The sequence below is a fragment of the Colossoma macropomum genome, unplaced genomic scaffold (genome assembly GCF_904425465.1).
Source record: "Colossoma macropomum unplaced genomic scaffold, Colossoma_macropomum, whole genome shotgun sequence".
Taxonomy (NCBI): Eukaryota; Metazoa; Chordata; class Actinopteri; order Characiformes; family Serrasalmidae; genus Colossoma; species Colossoma macropomum.
The window spans coordinates 7,351,689-7,365,806 of record NW_023494803.1 but is presented as its reverse complement, the minus strand read 5'-3'; the positions used below and the strand labels follow the sequence as shown (position 1 = coordinate 7,365,806).

Genomic DNA, 14,118 nt, shown 5'->3' with positions numbered 1-14,118 from the left:
TTTTCACTTATTTTCCTTTGACTTTCCCCTTCCTTAATCCAAGCGGGTTATCATATATCTCATATTAATATCTTCTTTAAGCTTGTTTGGTAATTTGCACGGCATGGCCATCAGTCTCCTGTGCATTCGACTGAGAGCATAAAGCTGGTGAAAACATACAGGCCCTCACAGTCTTCATTACACTGACGGGAGAATGCACTGAGCCGCATTTTGACCATGTAGATCCTTCCCTTCAAGTGAGATTTCAGCACAGGCAGCGTGCCGCACGGCTGGGATTTGAACCTGAAGCTCTCCCTCACATTACTTTTCACAGCTCTGCCAGTCTTTTATAACGGCTGGCAGAGAGTGCTGGAATAAATCATGCTCTTCTACAAAAGCTACTGAAGGATCTCCTGCGCATGCACACAGGGACCGCCGTCCTCTTTTGTCATTTCAGCTGATGAAATGCTTTCCGCCGTTCTTGTTCCTGCGCCGCCACCTGTTCCCGCTCTCTACAAAATGATGCTGCGGTTCCAGCGATGCCTGTTTAGCATTAATTGCTCAATTTTTTGGGAACAATTCGCTTAACTTCTCAGATGTCATCAAGTCTGGTTGTCCTTAGGGTATCTCTCTCGCACGCAATCTTTAGCAATATCCTCTGGTTCCATCTGACAGCATCCACTCACTGGATTCCCATCTATTCGTCTCCATCCGCTTTCTTGCCTTACTTCCCTGTGTGCTCTTAGGCAGATATTTATATATATTAGCCAGCATATGGCTTCATTCTCTCTCTGGGAGTTGAATTGTTGTTTTCACTCATATGCAATTAGCCACAGGGCTATTAAAGCTCCAATTTAGAACTGCTGAAACAGCACCGCCGCTGCCCTGGGACTTGCTTCAGTGTTTGCTAACAGAGATCACAGAAGACGTGCACGTCGTCGAGTTGTTGTTTTGTGGAATTTATCTGCGATTGCATTCTTGTAACAGTGTTGGCATTTAGAAACATCTGTCCAGGCTTGATTAACAACTGGCCTGCTCACAGCAGCGCCTCTTAATTGGGGGTTTAAGCTTTTACCGTGAAAGCTCTGACTATGGGCTGAGAATGATACGAAGCCACAGGCAGCTAGTTAAAGCTCAGCGACCATTTCCTTTCGTCTTAGCCGCCATATGCTGCCGCACATGACCTGAAGTCTGTGTGCTAGAGCTGGGAGCTGAGGGATGCTGTAGATCCTTAACGATGGCTTAAAGGCTCATAACGTTTGATGACGAGCCAGTAATGTTGTGCTGTAAGTGCTGAAGTAAACTAAGAGTTGGCAAGCTTAGGATCTCATTAAGCGGTGGGTCTGTAATGTCATACCGGTCAGTACGTTTCTGTTCTGGTTGGTGGGAGGCTGTGATTGAGTTCTGGGCATTGGTGGGGTAGGGCTATGTCATTTTAGTGTGATTAGCTTGCCATTTCATATTTCTTTACATAGAATAAAGTATGTTTTAACCTTACATTTCACATGTATTCGAAGATTTCTGATTTCTGATTTCTGCTGTCATCGGTCAGCATTGGGGTCAGTCAGATACGCTTTCAGACTGTGAGCTGTTTGGTGGTTTCTGGTAAAATGCACAGCTCAATGCATCCAGTGCACAAAATGTGTAGCCGTCGTCGAGAACTGTAAGGCAGTTCCTCCTGACTGTCCTGTGGTCTGCAAATCAACATTTTAAATTCTTTTTTGGAAATCATGGACACTGTGTCCTCCGGGCTAAAGACCACTCAGCTTGTTATCAGTCCACAGTTCAAAAGCCAGTATTCATGATGGTTTAGGGGGGGCATTAGTGCACATGGCATGGATGACGTGCACATTTGTGAAGGCACCATTAATGCTGAACAATTTATACATGCTTGGCATATGCTGCCATCCAGACGACGTCTTTTTCAGGGAAGGCCTTGATTATTTCAGTAAGACAATGCAAAACCACATTGTGCATAAAATACAACAGCATTGCTCCGTATTAAAAGAGTCCAGGTGATGAACCGGCCTGCCTGCAGTCCAGACCTGTCACCACTGAAAACATTTGGCGCATTATGAAATGAAAAATACAACAAAGGAGACTCTGAACTGCCGAGCAGCTGAAATATTATATCAAACAAAAATGAGAAAACATTTCACTTTCAAAACTACGGCAGTGTCTCCTCAGTTCCCAAACGCTTACAGAGTGTTGTTAAAGAAGAGGTGATGAAACACAGTGGTAAACAGACCCCGTCCTAACTTTTTTAAACGTGTTGTTGGCATCAAATTCAAAATGGGCATATATTTTTAAAAAACAAAAAATTTTCTCAGTTTTAACATTTGATATGTTGTCTTTGTACGATTTTCAGTTAAATATAGGGTTTAAATAATTTGCATATCGTTGCGTTTTGTTTTTATTTTCATTTTGCACAGCATCACAATGGGGTTGTAAATAAAATAAATAACTCAGGAAAAAAAAGGGGAGTGCTCACTAACATTGTATCTCTGCAAACTCTGGCCTTACACACTTTATATAGTTGACCCATTTTAACCATAATTTTGATAATTTTGTCATCTTCAGTCTAATAGAAAAAGTAATTTTTTCCATTACATATATTTTATTGACCAGGTTTATCCAGTCATCCACTGTGGGGGGTCAGGAGGCAGCCACTTCCTTGTTACAGCTTGCTTGCAATCTGTCATTCAGTTTTCAATAAAACCTTTGTCTACCTTTTAATTAAGCAGTTGACAAAAATTGTGATGTTATTTCGTGATAAGACACTCCTTCTCGTGTTCTGTTGCTTAAATATCCGTCTTTAAGGCAACAAGAACAGCTGTTTAAAAGGGATGAAGAGAGGTTAAAGAATTGTCATGTAAAAAAAAAAAATGATGGCTGTTTTTGGTACATAAACCCATACAAACATCACAAGTGAACCACAAGGAAAACAATAAATTACAATAAAAATAGGACATGGATCCTTTAAGTAAAAAGTGCTATTGGGTTTTGAAGCAATATTCAATAGGTAAATGGTTAAGCAATTACAGAAATAATCTACTTGGTTAGTGACGCAGTGAATTGGTTAGGTTGGTGGTTTGGTGATTGACAGCAGTCATCTCTAATGGAGGCTTTTGTGCACTAACGTAAGGGTAGAAGTTCAGACCAGTTGTGAAGCTCTTGCAGTGCGTCCAGCCAGTCTATTGGTGGGTCAACTGGCCTCCATAGTCCTAAGATTCAGCAGTATACATCTGAGCCCCTGGGGCTGTTTTCGTTCTTTTTTTCATTAGTGCCACAGTGCAGCCTTTTGTGTGTGCGTTTGTAGCTCATTTGAGTCATTTCAGTTACAGTGTGAAATACACACTCCATCCATCCATCTTACTGTATTCCTCTGTCTGTGACAGGAAATCAATGGCTTTCCCTTATTACAGCGAACGAGAAGAGAGGGGGGTTTACAGCCAGCCGATGGGAACGAATGGAGCCGGATGGCGAGAATGTAACAGGGAAGGAATATATGGAGTTGAGAAGATGTGATGTGACCTTTCGGGGCTCGTTCACAGAGGTCTGATCATGGTGCACAGACTTTTTTGGGGGGAGAGAGAGGAAGGGAGACTGGGAGAGGGAGTGGGAGAGAGAGAGGGGTAGAGAAAGAGAGAACAGGGAGAGACAAAGGGCAGAATTGATTTTCTGCCGTAATAATATTTTCTTTGATGAGAGACAAATCAAACCCTGAGGATTCCTGGCGGAGTTTGTCATTCTGTGGATAGGAGACGGGAGGTTTGAGGTCTAGAGATCTGTTTTTATGGGTTAGTTAACTCCCGTTTTATATGGGTTCAAATGACATGGGGGTGGTGGTTATGAACTATGGGCTCTGCTTACTTTTTTACCTTTTTTAACACCTCAAAAAAAGGCTTTTTTTTTAAGAAATCTGTGGTCTTTTACCCTGGCGAGACTGCCTGTGTTTGTATTGAAGGAATTATAAATGCTTTGTAATTCAGTATATGCAAAGTTAGATGATTTATTACTGCTTGTCAACATGTTAGTTCTAGAACCAGCATTTAATTTCCACTAGAAGAACTATCAAATTGCCATTGACAGCACTTAGAATATCAGTGTTAGGTTAACACCCTCACAATGGCATTAGCATTAATAGGACATCTCATTAAAGTACTATTTGGACAGGATTAGTTTTAGATGGGATGATGGGGAATGTAGTTATTACTCATGCTTTACAGTAATTTTAAATCCACCATTTGTACATCAATAGTCATTTTTACTAGGCTGTTGCCTAATCCTCTTATTCAAATAACTATGGAAAATACCGTAGCAAATGATTGAATGTGGTTTTAAATAATACGTTTTAATGCATTTTCATTTATTTACTTATTGAATTTTTATTGAGGCATTTTTGGTCCCTCTTTATATTAAGTGTATCTAATAACTGTATGGTTACATATGAACAACATATGTAACAACAATGTAACTACTATTGATTTAGTCACTGTTACCGATGAATTACAGCAGTACATCCTATGTAATTACACATGCATATCAGCTTCAGTTTTGCCTCATGTAATTACACGAGTGTATCTTAATAGTTGTAACAGCCTATTCTCTCTCATGTAATTACACGAGTAATAACACAAATGTAATTACATTTGTAATCAGACTGGAACAGCAGTTGTTCTCAGAGGTCTTTTCCAGCAGTAAAAGGAAGTGTGTAATAACTTACATTAAGACATTACTTACACTGTATCTGCCAGCTTTCCTAACATTTAGCCAGCATTTATGTTACTAGTGCTGTGATACTGTAACCAGTTTCAGCTTTAAACCATTCTGTATGTATATGTGACCGGACAGCAGATGACCCCTTAAGTTAAAATGTAAATTTTATAACATTTAATTAAATGTGTTGCATTAACCCCAAAGCAACGTCTATATAACCACTCCATTATTACACAGTACCTACATAATAACTACACAGGAACTGTCCACTTACTACACTACAGGAAAGTTCTTGTGTAGTTGTTATAAAGGTACAGTGTAATTACAGATGGTATTAATCAAAGTGATGTGATTAGGTCACCTTGTTACAAGAGTATTTCCACAGTAATCATGTAAAACAAATGTAACGTTATGTCAAACATACTTCCTTTAACTGCTGGAAAAGACTTCTGATCTATAGTGTATCAAAAAGATACACATGTGTAATTACATTAGTTGCACTTCTGTAACCCATCTGTAACACTGACTGAATCATCAGTAGTTACATTGTTGTTGCATATGTTATTCATGTGTAACTGCACAGTTATTAGAGACACTTAATATAAAGTGGGACCGCCTTTTTCCCCATTTTCCCTTCAATTTAGTCATGTCCAGTTCCACCGGCTTGTTAGGTCTCCTGCAGTCTCTGTGTCTAGAAGCATCAGCGGTTGTACAAAGATACTGCCAGTGTCCGAAATACCCCCTGGGTTCCCATGTTGGCTGGCTACTCACTCACTTGCCAAAGTAGCGCAGATGCTAGATCCAGTGGCAACCAAATATTTGGGTTAACAGTGCTTCATTTGGAAATGCTGTCCTCTAGTTTGGTATTGCGGTCTTCCACAGAACAACTGAGGTCTTACACATCCCATCATTTTTGTCTTCAGTCTGAGAAATGAGCAACAGTTCATGGTCTTTTGGGAAGTTGGGCAAGTTTTTAGTTTTTACCAATAAGCTGTGGCAAATTGAAAAGTTTGTAAATGTTTATCAGAGGTATCTCAGGCATAGTTACAGTTGCCTGGACCATCTGGGAGAACCAATTTGCCACAGCGCCACCCTGAGGCAGACCAGTGCTGCGTCTCTAGTTATTTAAGAATACCAAAGACTGAAGCTCACCGACTGTGGGTGAAGCAGCTAGACGACGACCTTTCCCTGAATTTGTATTTGAGCATCTGTTTTTCCCTCATGGACAGCGTAAGTTTGTTTTCCAGAACCCTTTAAGATATTAAGAGGGTCCAAGAAGTTAAATAGACCCCCGGGACCCTCTGTATTTCACATCTGGGTTACTACCACTAATAGTAATGATGGCAAGATTTTTAGAAAGTTCTTACAAGCAAAGACAGGGATGGTGTGATAGTGCAGTTCAATAAAAGTGTGATGGCATCTTAAGATTAAGAGACCCTTATTAGTCCCACAACGGGGAAATTTCACCTTCACCTTCATCTAACCCACCTGCGCTGTGAGACACCACATACACACTAGTGAACACACACGCACACACAGTAGTGTGTGATCCCACAGAAGTGGGATCTTGAAATTGACCATGAAAGTAAATGATCTAGTAATAAAGAACAGAGTTATTGAAAAAAAAATGAATGTACAATTTCTTTTTCTTTTCTAAATTGGTAGTAAATTAGTTTTGACCACTGGGGCCCACGCTAACTCACCATCCGTAAAATTTCCCTGCTCTAAAATGAAATAACCCTTGGTCATGTTAATCATGTGGAAATTGCAGTTGTGAACAGAGTCACTGTGAAATGGTTCATTGTAGAGAAACCTTCTTTACAGTGGTGATTATAGGAACCAGGGGTCGCGAAGTCTACAAGCATTCTGAGGTTTTATATGTATGTTGATGATAGTAAAATAGGGGTAAATCTAAAAAAATATTTTTTTTTAGGGACTATTTGTCTCATAACGCTCTCCATGTACCTCACCACTATGAATTGAATTTTAAAAATATGTTTTAGGCCAAACGTTTATCCTAAAACAATTTCAAAACAGGCAGCATATTTATAACTGGTTAGTGTAATTTAATCAAGTAGAATTAAGGTATTAACCTCTTAAAGGTTACCAGCTTTAATACACACGTCTATAATAAGAATAACTCCACCAGTTTGCATTGACGTCCCTGTACTTACTGAATAATAAGCCTTTCTATGTAATAAGCCTGGGATTTTAAAGGGTTAAACTCATCAGACATCATTTCTATCACCACCACTGTGGACAGTTCAATGCAAGTTTTTTCCCCAAAAATATTTATCATGTTTTTTTTGTCCCCCCAAATAATAGCCTAACCACTGTGCTGTAGCGCAAGTGCACATTCAGACAGCTCCCCAAGATTATGAGCCCAAACTAGTGCCGGCCTTACACCACACGACTTTTCAAGGGGTTTCACTGTCGCAGACAAATATCCATGTCGGAATAAAGTCACGAGAGTCTTGTTAGAGTCGCGCCGCGCTCGCGTCATCTCGATCGTTTAGTATAAGGTGGTCAAGATGGAGGTCTTAAGTCAGTCCTTTTCTCGTCTTGATGCTGCGACAAAATCAACCGTGTTTAATATTATCGTATGTTTTAAGTCTTGGCTCACGCAAATAGTGACGTGCCAGGGGCGCGCGTGAGTGCTGGTTGAGAGAGAGAGAGAGAGAGAGAGAATATGCAGGCATGACTGTTTTAATATTTCAGGTTCACTGACCCTGTAACACGTAAGGAAATGTACAGAGGACTTTAAGAATGCCATTATTGAAGAATTATCAGTTGTTTTCTATTTGTTTTCTATTTTCTGTTACAGTGGTTTCTCATTTTGTTTGTTTGTTTCTTATGGTTTAGTTCATGACACCCAAACAACAATGCTGAATCGCTGCACGTTGTGTTGATGTGTAAATCTTCATATCAAATTAAAAAAGTAGCAGCACATTTTACAGGTTAATTAAAAGATTCTGGGTGATGATCTGCCAGAGTACACAGTTCTATAGTGAACTGCTCTGAGCCCCAGATCTTTACACGCCCAGCCAGCGTATCTTCCCATCTGTACCACTACAGAGTGGAAGGAAAAGTGTTTATCTGCTTGTAAATTTCCACCAGGTGCATGATGGGGAATAATCTCAAAAATCTAGTTGCAGTCTTGTAAATAGTGACACTGCGAGATTCCTAGTCTTTGCAAAATCATAGTCTGTGACTAAAAAACACGACACTGTCTTTAGATGTGAGAGGGTGTCAGGCTTCAGTCTTTCAAAAGTCTTAGCGTGAGTCTAACTGCTGCTTTAAACTCAATCTAAAGCTCTATTCTTGGAAAATTACACAGCCCTAGACATTTTAACTAATTGTCAGACTCTGGCTAATTGAATCGGGTGTGCCAGAGGAGGGAACCCCTAAACTGTGAAGCCCTGTGGTCTTCTGGGTCTGCAGTTTTGTCTCCTATTGCTTTAAATGCTGGCTTAAGACCTGCTGTCACTTCTCCCCGTCCCAGCCTAAGCCATTAAAGGAGAAAAGGCCAAACTGGTCTCAGATCACTGGGTTTGGACACAATCCCCTCGACACAGTGACAGTCGCCACGGATACCACGCGCAGCCCTTAGAGATTAATTAAAGTGGTTCCGTCAAGCGTCTCCTGTGCGAGGGGCCTTTTTTATTTGCGCAGGTGTAGAAGTGGCTCATGTCATTAAGGGGAGAATGCTGTCCTCGGCTGAATAGCTCTGTTTCCTGCAGGGGCTCTGGATTTATGCTGTTGTATAAATAGGGCTAGGATGTAGCGGAGCTGTTGGGCTTTACTGACTGGTGACCGGAGGCTGGGCTTTATGGGTAATTGACCTTGTAGAGCAGGATCTAAGGTCGCAGTGATCACTGCTGATGTGCCCTTGAGCAGACTGTCCCATTCACGCCAATCAGGGCTTTGTTAAAGCATTGCAGTGCAGTGTTTATCTCTACATGGACAAGTTTCTCTGATGTAACGATAATTGTTACCCTGCAAACCTTTCTTGTTCAGTGGTTCTAGCTTGTGTAAATAAAGCCTCTTACATTTTGTCTTTAAGTCTTGTCAAAGGTATTCGACTGATATATACACCGATCAGGCATAACATTATGACCTTGTTTCTACATTCATTGTCCATTTTATCAGCTCCACTTACTGTATAGGTGCACTTTGTAGTTCTACAGTTACAGACTGTAGTCCATCTGTTTCTCTGCATACTTTGTTAGCCCCCTTTTACCCTGTTCTTCAGTGGTCAGGACCCCCATGGACCCTCACAGAGCAGGTACTGTTTGGGTGGTGGATCATTCTCAGCACTGCAGTAACACTGATGTGGTGGTGTGTTAGTGTGTGTTGTGCTGGTCTGAGTGGATCAGACACAGCAGTGCTGCTGGAGTTTTTAAACACTGTGTCCACTCACTGTCCACTCTATTAGACACTCCTACCTTGTCAGTCCACCTTGTAGATGTAAAGTCAGAGACGACAACTCATCTGCTGCTGCACAGTTTGTGTTGTCATCCTCTAGTCCTTCATCAGTGGTCACAGGACGCTGTTGGCTGGATATTTTTGGTTGGTGGACTATTCTCAGTCCAGCAGTGACACTGAGGTGTTTAAAAACTCCAGCACCACTGCTGTGTCTGATCCACTCAGACCAGCGCAACACACACTAACACACCACCACCACGTCAGTGTTACTGCAGTGCTGAGAATGATCCACCACCCAAACAGTACCTGCTCTGTGAGGGTCCATGGGGGTCCTGACCACTGAAGAACAGGGTAAAAGGGGGCTAACAAAGTATGCAGAGAAACAGATGGACTACTGACTTACATTAAAAGTAAAGTATGTTTTTTCCTTCTCCTGTAAAGTTATCATTTTGGAGATACAAGGTTTTGTTCTGACAACCGTGATAAACGGATCATTTGTACCGAATTTGTTCAGAGTTGAAAACAGATTTTGGGCTTTTAATAGACTTGGACACTTCACACCAAAATCCTTCTGCTCTGAGTGACTGTATACCTTATGTTTATTAAAACAAATGAGTGAACATTTCATTTTTCTCTACCAAAACAATCATAACACTACCAAAACTTCAGCAAATGTTTCAGTAGTGACTGTTTCGGTAGAGACAATTTTAGGTCATTTTGAGAATAACTCAAACTGGCCAGTACATGACCAGCAAACACAACTTTGAACAGCTGTACACATAAAGTCATCATATTTTTATTAAAACAAAAAAGTTTACTTGGTTGCTGAGAATGTGTGTTTCGGCAGTGACAGTTCATAATGTTCCACACTGATTTTCAGATTTGGGACACATTTATTTCAAAACAATGGCTCACCATGTGGTTATGAGGGACAGGGATGCAGTCTCGATTCCTGCTCTAAAATGCAGGGGTGTGGCTAAAATAAGGCTCCGCCTATGGACTTAAACTCTTTGTGTTTCGGTTGTGACATGAAAATGTGTGACACCATTTATTTTTTTTTTTAAAGTTGTTCAAGTTCATTTTAAAAGAAATTTTAGATATTTAAAAAAAAATTATGCAAAAAAAATTACAAAAAAATATTTTCACAAGTGAAACTAAATTTAGGAATTTTAGGTTTAGGACAGTCACCTCCCAATAGAAAGTACAAAGTTACAATCACAATTAATTATATTGTAGCATAATCCTTGTAAAATATCTAAGGCCTAATACTAAAATAATTGTATATAATAATTTTATTTAATAATTTTTTTTTCCATGTTTTTTTTTGACTGGGTCAGCAGTTTGAACTAGTTCTGTAGAATAAACCATAATGTTTTGTCAAATACAGTAGTAACCTAAGATTTCTGAAAATTACACTAAAATAAAACGTGTTAACTCTTATTTTCTAATTGCTTGGTTTTTCTTTCAGACACTTTGACGTGGGACTCTACAAATGGCTCATCAGGTAGGCGCCTTCTCATTTCTGTGTCTTTGTCTGTCCAACTTCAAGAAAAGCATATTCTGAACGTACATTCACTGAGTAGTACCTTACAGTTTAAATCCTTTGAAAGCTTTTTTTTCATGCTAATTTCATCGTTACATCACATGCTTTAAAATATCATGTCATTAGGCTTTTGTCCTCTAGAGTCGTACACTCAGACTTTTGGAATCGAATCAAAACATGCTTTCAATAATATAAAACCAACTTGTTTGCAGATAAATGTATAAAATTATATTAATATGTTACTCCTGTGCAACTTTAAGCCAATTTGCCTGTTACTTTTAAACTCTGCATTTACTACATATCAGTTCTGTCCAGCAGACTGAACGTTTTTCTAAAAATAGGCCAGCGGTGGACAAAGTACACAAATCATGTACTTGAGTTAAAGTAGAGAGACCCAAAGTAAAATATTACTGCAGTAAAAGTAGAAGTTCCTCCCTTTAGACCTCCACTTGAGTAAAGTACAGAAGTATTCACCTTCAAATGTACTTAAGTATCGAAAGTAGAAGTACTGAAAGATTAATTAATTCAACTTGATTACAAGTTTAAGTTTAATAAAAACTTTAAACTCAGGTTCAGGAATGAGTTTCCTTTACTAAACTGCATCTGTAGGTCTCAGTTCATAAACATAAACTAGCCAAAACAAATTTACTATAAAATGAAATGTGTTTGTATAAATTCAGAATAAAGACCCGTCAGTCACAACTGCATATATGTACATATTTCTATATTGTGGTCTATTTACACAAAGTTAGGTTAGTTCATCATTTATGTTGAATAGACACTCCCCAAATTTTACGCTGCTGCACTGATGTTGAACCGTGTGCTGCACTGGGTCGGTATGACCAACAGGTCAAAACAAGCTCAAAACAAAGTGACCGCTGTGCCCTGATTGGTGTTTTTGCTTTGCGCTTCTTTCGTTTTGACATGTTACGTTTTTTATACACACATAAACCAAAAGGAACGACAGATTTCTCATAATGTAGAGGAGTGAAAAGTGAGATATTTGACTCTGAAATGTAGTGGAGTGAAAGTAAAAAGTCTCCCAAAATGGAAAAACTTCAGTGAAGTACAGATACACAAAAAAACTACTTAAGTACAGAAACAAATTACATTTACTTCGTTACTGTCCACCACTGAAATAGGCTCGTACTTTGGAGCCATATTGAGTCTCTTGCTAGTGAGAGCTGCTGGAGAACGGCACCGCAGTAAAGACTGTGGCAAAACTGACAGTAAACGTCACACACGAGGCTGGAAACCAAGGGTTTTTATTAATGTACCCGTTTTTTCTGAATTTATCGAAATGTCACAGGTCATTAGCCTCAAGTTTCAGGTCAAACTGCGAGTCGTTTATGAGTTCGAGTCTTGCACGAGTTAGTCAGCATCTCTGACATGTGCACACCCCAACATTAATTCAGTTTCCTAGCATTGTAGCTCCATACACACATAAACATGCACCTCAAGACACGCTTATTCAATCATTCTTAGCGAGCGACAGCACCTTGTCCATTAGCCGATTGCACACGGCTACTGTTGCGTTTAAATAAATCATTTCCCGTCCTCTAAAAGACAAGGCTGGTCAGCGAAGCCCAGCTGGATGAACGTTTTTAATCTCCCTTATTCTGATTATTCTGGGGCGAATGCCCTTTAGTAGACCAATATGCTAAATCAATAGCAGAAGCCCTTGGCCGGCTAACAAAGGCCTGTGCGAGACAGAGCGGCTCATTGCCTGCATTTCCTGACACCCCGTATTCATATTCTAATGGCCTCTCGTGTCCTCTGGAGTGCCTGTCGTTGCATATTCAGCAGACGAGTGTGCAGGTTGCGTCCTCTCGCCGGTTTTTGGGCCACGGGCTGGCCAGTCGGCCCCCCGCCAAGACGGGCTTCTCCATCGACAAAGGGTGTTTGATCAGAGCTTGGATTTGCATGTGTTTAGCATGGTGAAGACGATGTTCATCCCCCTCTCCACGGCCGTAATGCTGGAATTGCGCCAGAATGCGTGAATATGCACATATGAAGGAAAGGGCTAATGCCGTACGTGGTGCGTTTTTTTGTAGTCTTTTGCTTTTGTTGCGTGCTGCTGCTGCTGGTGTGTAGGTTGGGATTGAATAGAATAGGAATTCTTATTGTTGCACACATCACCATTGTAAGCAGTGATGCATCAGTACCATTTTTCCATGTAACCTACGTAGAATTAAGTAGTTGTTAGTGTAAATGAGTGCAACGTAACCTAACAGTTAAACTCGGTTTTTCCATCTGAATTTACATGCCCAAATCTTAAGGCAAGTTATTCAGTAACTGCATCAAATACGTGTAAATCTTTTTTATGTTTCCCTCAAATTAACAGAAAATGCGTTTTATGATCACACATATTGCTATATGCTTACAATTTACCAAAAATCTTAGATGCTCTTTGTATTTTTTTATAAAAATAATGTTTACAGAGCAGATCACTAAAGAGACGCCATCTGTTTATAGTTTATAAGAAGACAGTTACAGCGTTTATAAGAAGACAGTTACAGCGTCATATGACACCCACCTTCTGAATATAGCTTATGAAATATGACGGATACGAAGTAAAGAATATGACAGTGTGTTTTGGAACCACCGGTGGTTCCAAGGAGTTACAAAGGTTAAATCAGTAAGTTCTAGATGATTTTGAATAAAATGCATTAGCTAGCGATGATAAATTATTTAACACTACCTTGGATCTCGTAGCTTCTTTCGGAGAAGAGCGAGTTTTGTTCCACACCAGAAAAGAACTTCTGTTCAGCTGTAGTTTTGCTCCTCATCTGTGTTTTTCAACAACAGTCTCTCAGCACAGTGACAGCAGGAATCACATCCGAGGCTAAAGCATCCAAGGAGTGGATGCTTGTGTGGAGGTTTACGTCTTGTTGGAGTCCTTTGTTTGGCTGTTTGAACTGTGGCTGAATGTCCTCTGAAGCCAAACACACACTGTTTTTTTTTTTTAGAAATCTTGTTCTTTGGTAAAACACTGTACAGTTTGATTAGACGGCCGTGTACGGACAAGGCCTACAAGCACTGCTGTGTCTGATCCACTCAGACCAGCACAACACACACTAACACACCACCACGTCAGTGTTACTGCAGTGCTGAGAATGATCCACCACCCAAATAGTACCTGCTCTGTGAGGGTCCATGAGGGTCCTGACCACTGAAGAACAGGGTAAAAGGGGGGCTAACAAAGTATGCAGAGAAACAGATGGACTACAGTCTGTAACTGTAGAACTACAAAGTGCACCTATATAGTAAGTGGAGCTGATAAAATGGACAATGAGTGTAGAAACAAGGAGGTGGTCATAATGTTATGCCTGATCGGTGTATATGAGCGTGCACTGGTATATAGGCGTCTGAGGAAGAGTTATAGCCAGGGCGTATTATGTGGCTTTGAAAGAGAGAGGAAACGAGCCAGCCAAGTTGTTGCTTTGAGACAC

General features: G+C 40.2%; 1 protein-coding gene across 1 annotated transcript in view; it reads left to right on the top strand.

Moving 5' to 3' along the window:
• The window catches only part of hhat (hedgehog acyltransferase), a 121,593-nt gene that overhangs the window by 61,870 nt on the left and 45,605 nt on the right, over positions 1-14,118 (top strand). The window contains exon 9 of the mRNA XM_036594003.1: positions 10,592-10,627. Within this exon, the coding sequence (XP_036449896.1) occupies positions 10,592-10,627 (36 nt within the window). The remainder of the gene's footprint in view (positions 1-10,591; positions 10,628-14,118) is intronic.